General features: G+C 42.6%; 1 protein-coding gene across 1 annotated transcript; it reads left to right on the top strand.

The window, feature by feature from the left end:
* The first annotated feature begins 3,419 nt into the window (after positions 1 to 3,419).
* LOC306786915 (ferritin, spleen middle subunit-like) lies at positions 3,420 to 5,237 on the top strand. The gene is made up of 4 exons (XM_079281842.1): positions 3,420 to 3,723; positions 4,238 to 4,384; positions 4,563 to 4,688; positions 4,807 to 5,237. Exons 1-4 carry the CDS (start codon positions 3,622 to 3,624, stop codon positions 4,960 to 4,962), a joined length of 531 nt encoding a protein of 176 aa, XP_079137968.1. The 5' UTR covers positions 3,420 to 3,621; the 3' UTR covers positions 4,963 to 5,237.
* Positions 5,238 to 5,571: the final 334 nt, after the last annotated feature.

Raw genomic sequence — 5,571 nt, 5'->3', positions numbered from 1 at the left:
GCGTGGATCCGCTGCAGGTCTGCTGGATTGATGTGCTTTGTTGTCATATGAATATATGTGACTGGTTCTTATGACTTTGTGGCTGTCATTGTGTTAATTACGTTGATTTGACTATGCGAGTTACAAAGCGAGCTCAAACGTCTGGCACGACAGTGGGATAGGCTGAAGGCATCAGTATTTGAGGAGTACACAACCAAGACAACAGAAGCCGGGCCGGAGGATGCTGAAGAAGAGGCAGAGATGGTTTACAAAAAGTGCTCATCTTGCAAGGACTGTCCAAACAGCTACCGAGTTCTGAAGCAGTACAACCTCCTGACAGATGCATACCACATCATAGGCCTTGCATACAGGTTCCTGATTATCCTCTCTGTCACACAGGTAGCATGCGAGCGAAGCTTTTCGACGCTGAAATATATCAAAAACAGGCTCAGGAGCTTGCTCTCTCAACAGCACCTGGAGGCTTTTATGTTGATGGCTACTCAGACAGATGTTTTGCAGATGCTGGACAGTGAGAAAATCATAGACTGTGTTGCAGAAAAGAGTGAGTTGCTGCAAAAACCGTGCATTGAGTGGGCAGCGCGCCGTGTATTGAGTGGGCCGGTCTGACAGTAAATCCCGGGCCACTTTTTTCCCCCAGTCCGCCCCTGCTCGCAGCCGTCGTCATAGGTGTAGTTTGTAGCCACGGACACCGAAGAAGTGAGACTTAACCACGTCTGCCACTGCCTGTAAAAACTTTTACTTTTGAACATGTAAGACTTGTGCCTTCTGGGGCCGACCACTAGGGGGCAGCTTAATCCTGAAAGGGTGAATGTGGTGTGCAGATGTCTCATGCCTTTTTTCGCCAAGGAAAATAATTTAGGTGTAACTGCCATAGGATCATTCTGCATTTACCAGCATTTTCTGCAAATTATGACATATTATGATCCAGAAGTGTTTTAAAAGTAGGCCATATACATATTACAGGCTATGTAGTATTTTGCAGTGGTGGGCCGTCAGGGCCAGTAAGGCCTTCTCTGCTGGCCTAGACAGAATCACAAAGTTATAGCTATTTTATAATTTAATAAGTTTTCATAAATACACTACATGTATTACAATTATTTCCCATTATCTTATTTTCTCATTGCACAGCTACTGTCTTCCTCAGTTGCTCTGCTTCCAGTGCAGCTTGTTTTAAGTGGAGCTTTTATCCAATCAGATCTCACCTCTGTGTCTCCAGGTAAGAACAGAGTCAGAGGCCTGCAGACTCACAAGTCAATCCCTTTGCAGTTTAAGTCAATGGGGACGATATTGTTGATTGTCATAGTGTTCAACCAATCAATCAGCAACTGAGGAAGACAGTAGCTGTGCAATGAGAAAATGAGATAATAGGAAAATATTTTTATAAATTATAATACATGTAGTGTATTTAAGAAAAATTATAAAATAGCTATAACATGGTGATTCTGTTTAGGCCAGCAGAGAAGGCCTTGCTGGCCCTGACACCACTGTTAGGATCATGTGAGCTCGGGCTTGGACAGTATGAACTTAAAATATATTGAATATATTGAAAGAATATAATGAAAAAGCGAACATATCGCAACATGCAATGTGTTTTCTGTGGAATTTCTGTCAAATAAAAGAAATAAAAAAAGACTGATGGAGACAGATTATTTATATTTTGAACTCAACACTCAAATTTCAATACTAATTCATTTTTACCGTCCCTCAAGCTCCCACGAGCCTTTCTCTCGCCGTGACCTTTCACCTGTCCGATGCACAGGCTTGAACCCCCCAAACAGCTCAGCCTCAGACCGTGAGGAGATGCTCACTGAAGTTGACAAAAATTGGATTAGAATCTCTGACTTGCACCTGTAAGTGTTTCTGTTAGTGGTGCGCTAGCCCTCATGGCGCCATACTTACTGTGTGCCAGATGAGACGAGAGGCCTAAAGGAAGCAACGACTCTTAAGACCTGACATGATTACACGTTGGCCCTCTCGTTGGCCAGCACTGCAAACATGCTTACTGTCGTTTTAGCTGATACATAACTACCACAATTTTATACTGTTTAACAAAAAATCTGCACAAGTGATTTTCACCAGCAGCATTAAATCAGCAGTTTAGAAATGAAATAATTGTTGTGACCCTTGACGTCCACCTGGCACTGTACAAGTGGAAAGCTATTGGCTGAAAGTGCCGTATCACTTTATTAAAGATGATCTCTTGTGTTATTTAAAGCATGATATTCAAGTGTACAAGAGGACAAACCTCAACCCAAAATCTCAGTGTGTGTTTCAGAGGCTGATGAATAACAGCATGTAGACTATTTCAAAGTCAGTTCCAAACAGTGATCAAATCACAGTTTCACTAAACACCATCATCCAAACCGCACTCTTTAGGGAGACCTGATGTCACTTATCTGACTCACATTGAACAGATATGAGCATGCAGAAAGAAAAAGTTGCCTTGAAACAGGACTGAGGCTTTTAGAAGCACGACTTTCATTAAAAACAAAAATGATCACAAACAATAAGTAAGTACAGCATTTCCTTGGCTGCCCCATGTTATTTGAAAGCTAAGACCTTTCAGGCTTTTCAGACTCTGTCGTGTCTCACAACAGTGCTGTGGTATTGAGTAATGCAATCCAAAAAAAAAGAACCCCTCGGTGGAAAACACATAATCAGCAGTTTTGATATGTCGTGTTGTATAACGAGATAAAACAAGTTCTGCTGTATCGGGCCAAAGTTAACTCGCTAACCAAGGTCTACAGATGCCTTATGGGGAGTATTGGTTCACAATCCAGTGCTGGGTCGCTTCATAGAGAGAAGGCAAGGCCAGAACTCAGGATGTAATCTCTATTAAAAAAATCATGAAAATGTCAAGAGCACTATTAAACAGAGGATTGGAAGTTATTCTGATGTTTATCATTTGCAGTTGCAAGTACTTGCATTCAACGATTTTGAGACCAGAAACAGTTTTCTATTTCTATTTAAATATGCCCTGATGTGTTGTAGTTTATACAACAACAGTAGAGGATTTGTGTCTGTATGTAGAATTCAGTTTTCTAAATCTAAATGTACAGTTTTATATCTTTATGCTGTTTGTATAAAGGGAAAATGATAACTTCACAACCCATCTTTGCACACATAAATTGCACACTCAACCTATTCAGTCTTTGAATTTACATTCAAATATAATTCAGTTTATTGTCTTTTGAGATAATAACAAAAAGTGCTTCGTCATTGCACGTGTGAATAAATCAATGGAACCTGTTTTCCCCGAATGAGGAAGGGGGATGCTACCTCATCCCTTGTCTCACAGCTCTCCCGCTGTCTGAGCTCAGTGATTGGCGGAAATGCGTGGAGTGACGTAACTTGTGTCACGAGTCCGGCAAGGGTATAAAACCGCGGAGCGAGACGTTTACCATTCACACCAGGGAAAGAAAGCACAAGTAGTTCTTGCTTCAACAGTGTTTGAACGGAACTTCTTCCTTTGTCCCGCGTACTACTTCTTCTACTCTGCATTCCGGACACGACAAACCTTTACTACTTGAACACTACCGAGAAAGTCGCCGTTAAGCTATTTTTTTTGTACCGTTTTGTTAAGAAAACAAGAGAAGAAACCCGCAAGAAACGCCAGCTACAATGGAGTCTCAGGTCCGTCAGAACTACCACCGCGACTGCGAGGCCGCCGTCAACCGGATGGTCAACATGGAGCTGTTCGCCTCTTACACCTACACTTCCATGGTGAGAAAAACACTTCAATTTATTGTATCTTCGTAGTAATGTATGCTAAGTATCTGCATCTAGTGTATGTCTGTCTGATATAAAAAAAAACATTGTCTGACAAAAGAAGATTTATAAAATACAGTTGTCATTAAATTGATTATGTTTTATAAGTAATGCAGTATATGGCAGCACTGTTTCTCTGCATCTATCACATGTTTATCTGATGGTTGCCAGATAAGGAGTATTTTATCCCCCACTCACCACATTGAGTGAAACATGCTGAGTCATGTTTATGCTGGGTTTTTTTTAATTATTTTTTTTTTTTATAAACTTCTTCAAACATGACACTGGTCTGTGTCCAAACCGACTAGACCTTTCAGAACCATGACTCATGTGCCTGAACACTACTTTGCTGCATAACTATTGTTTGTCACAACCTTTAAAAAAAAAAAAATGTTTATTAATAATTGGTGACTTCTGCTAATCAGTTCCTAACCTCTGCTCTTCCTCCCCTCCTGTCCCTTGTTTACAGGCCTTTTACTTCTCCCGTGACGATGTGGCCCTCGAAGGCTTCGCCCATTTCTTCAAGGAGAACAGTGACGAGGAGAGGGAGCACGCCCAGAAGCTGCTGGCCTTCCAGAACAACAGGGGAGGACGCATCTTCCTCCAGGACCTGAAGGTCGGTACACACTGGAGGACTGGCCCCGTTGAGACGTGTCTTGCAGCACCCTGTCTGTCTAGGACAAATAAACTGGGATTAACCTGCAGCAGTGGGACACTCTGTCCCTCCCGTTTACCTCCAATTATTATCATGACTCTTCAGTCTGCTATAATTAAATGTTTTCTTCCCTCTGTAGAAACCAGACCGTGATGAGTGGGTCAGCGGGCTGGAGGCCATGCAGTGCGCCCTGCAACTGGAGAAGAACGTCAACCAGGCCCTGCTGGACCTGCACAAACTGGCTTCTGACAACGTAGACCCTCATGTAAGTGTGAATTAGTGCCGCGTGGTCTGCCAAAGACGGTCCCGGCTACACCTCAAACTCGTGTGCTCTAGCATTCGTCTGTACGTGTAGTAATCGCTCTCTCGTCTCTGTTCCTCAGATGTGCGACTTCCTGGAGACCCACTACCTGAACGAGCAGGTGGAGGCCATCAAGAAGCTGGGCGACTACATCTCCAACCTCTCCCGCATGGACGCCAACAAAAACAAGATGGCGGAGTACCTGTTCGACAAGCACACCCTGGGGGCAAAGAGCTAAATATGCAAAGTCTCAGGGTTGAGCCTGGAGTGAAGATGTGGCACACAGGCCTTAAACGCACCCTTCTGCTCCAGTGAGCGTGAATTTAAATCTAATCTGCTTGACCTGTGGAGTTGATGAGTTCTGGTGATGTCACCGGGTTTTTAAATGTCATTTAAGGATGGATATTTATAAGGTGATGACTTTGCCCTCATTACCTATAAATCTCCTCTTGTGTGACATTTGAATGACTGTTTCTGATCTGTTCTGAATCTGAATAAACATGTTGAGCTGGACTCTGTTGTCTGATCTGCATCTGTTACGCACCCTTTTCATATTTACTTAAAAGCTGTTATGTTTACACGCCATCATTTATTAAACCAAAGTGCTGGTTTGTAGTCGGTAACTCCTAAATGGAGCTAATCTGTAACTCTTTCCCTTATAAAGTGTACATGCCCATGAATGACTGCACTGCCTTTAAATCCACAATAACTGCCATCAAGTCACCAGAGCTTTACTCTCTGGTTTTTCCTTCTCAGCAGGGACATTTTAATTTATTTCCCCCACAGTTCAATGAAGTGAAAGTCCTGATTCCTCCCAGGCTACATTTTCTTTTATTACTGAATAAAC

This window comes from Melanostigma gelatinosum, assembly GCF_949748355.1.
Source record: "Melanostigma gelatinosum genome assembly, chromosome: 13".
Lineage (NCBI taxonomy): Eukaryota > Metazoa > Chordata > Actinopteri > Perciformes > Zoarcidae > Melanostigma > Melanostigma gelatinosum.
This window is presented reverse-complemented; position numbering and strand designations above follow the sequence as displayed.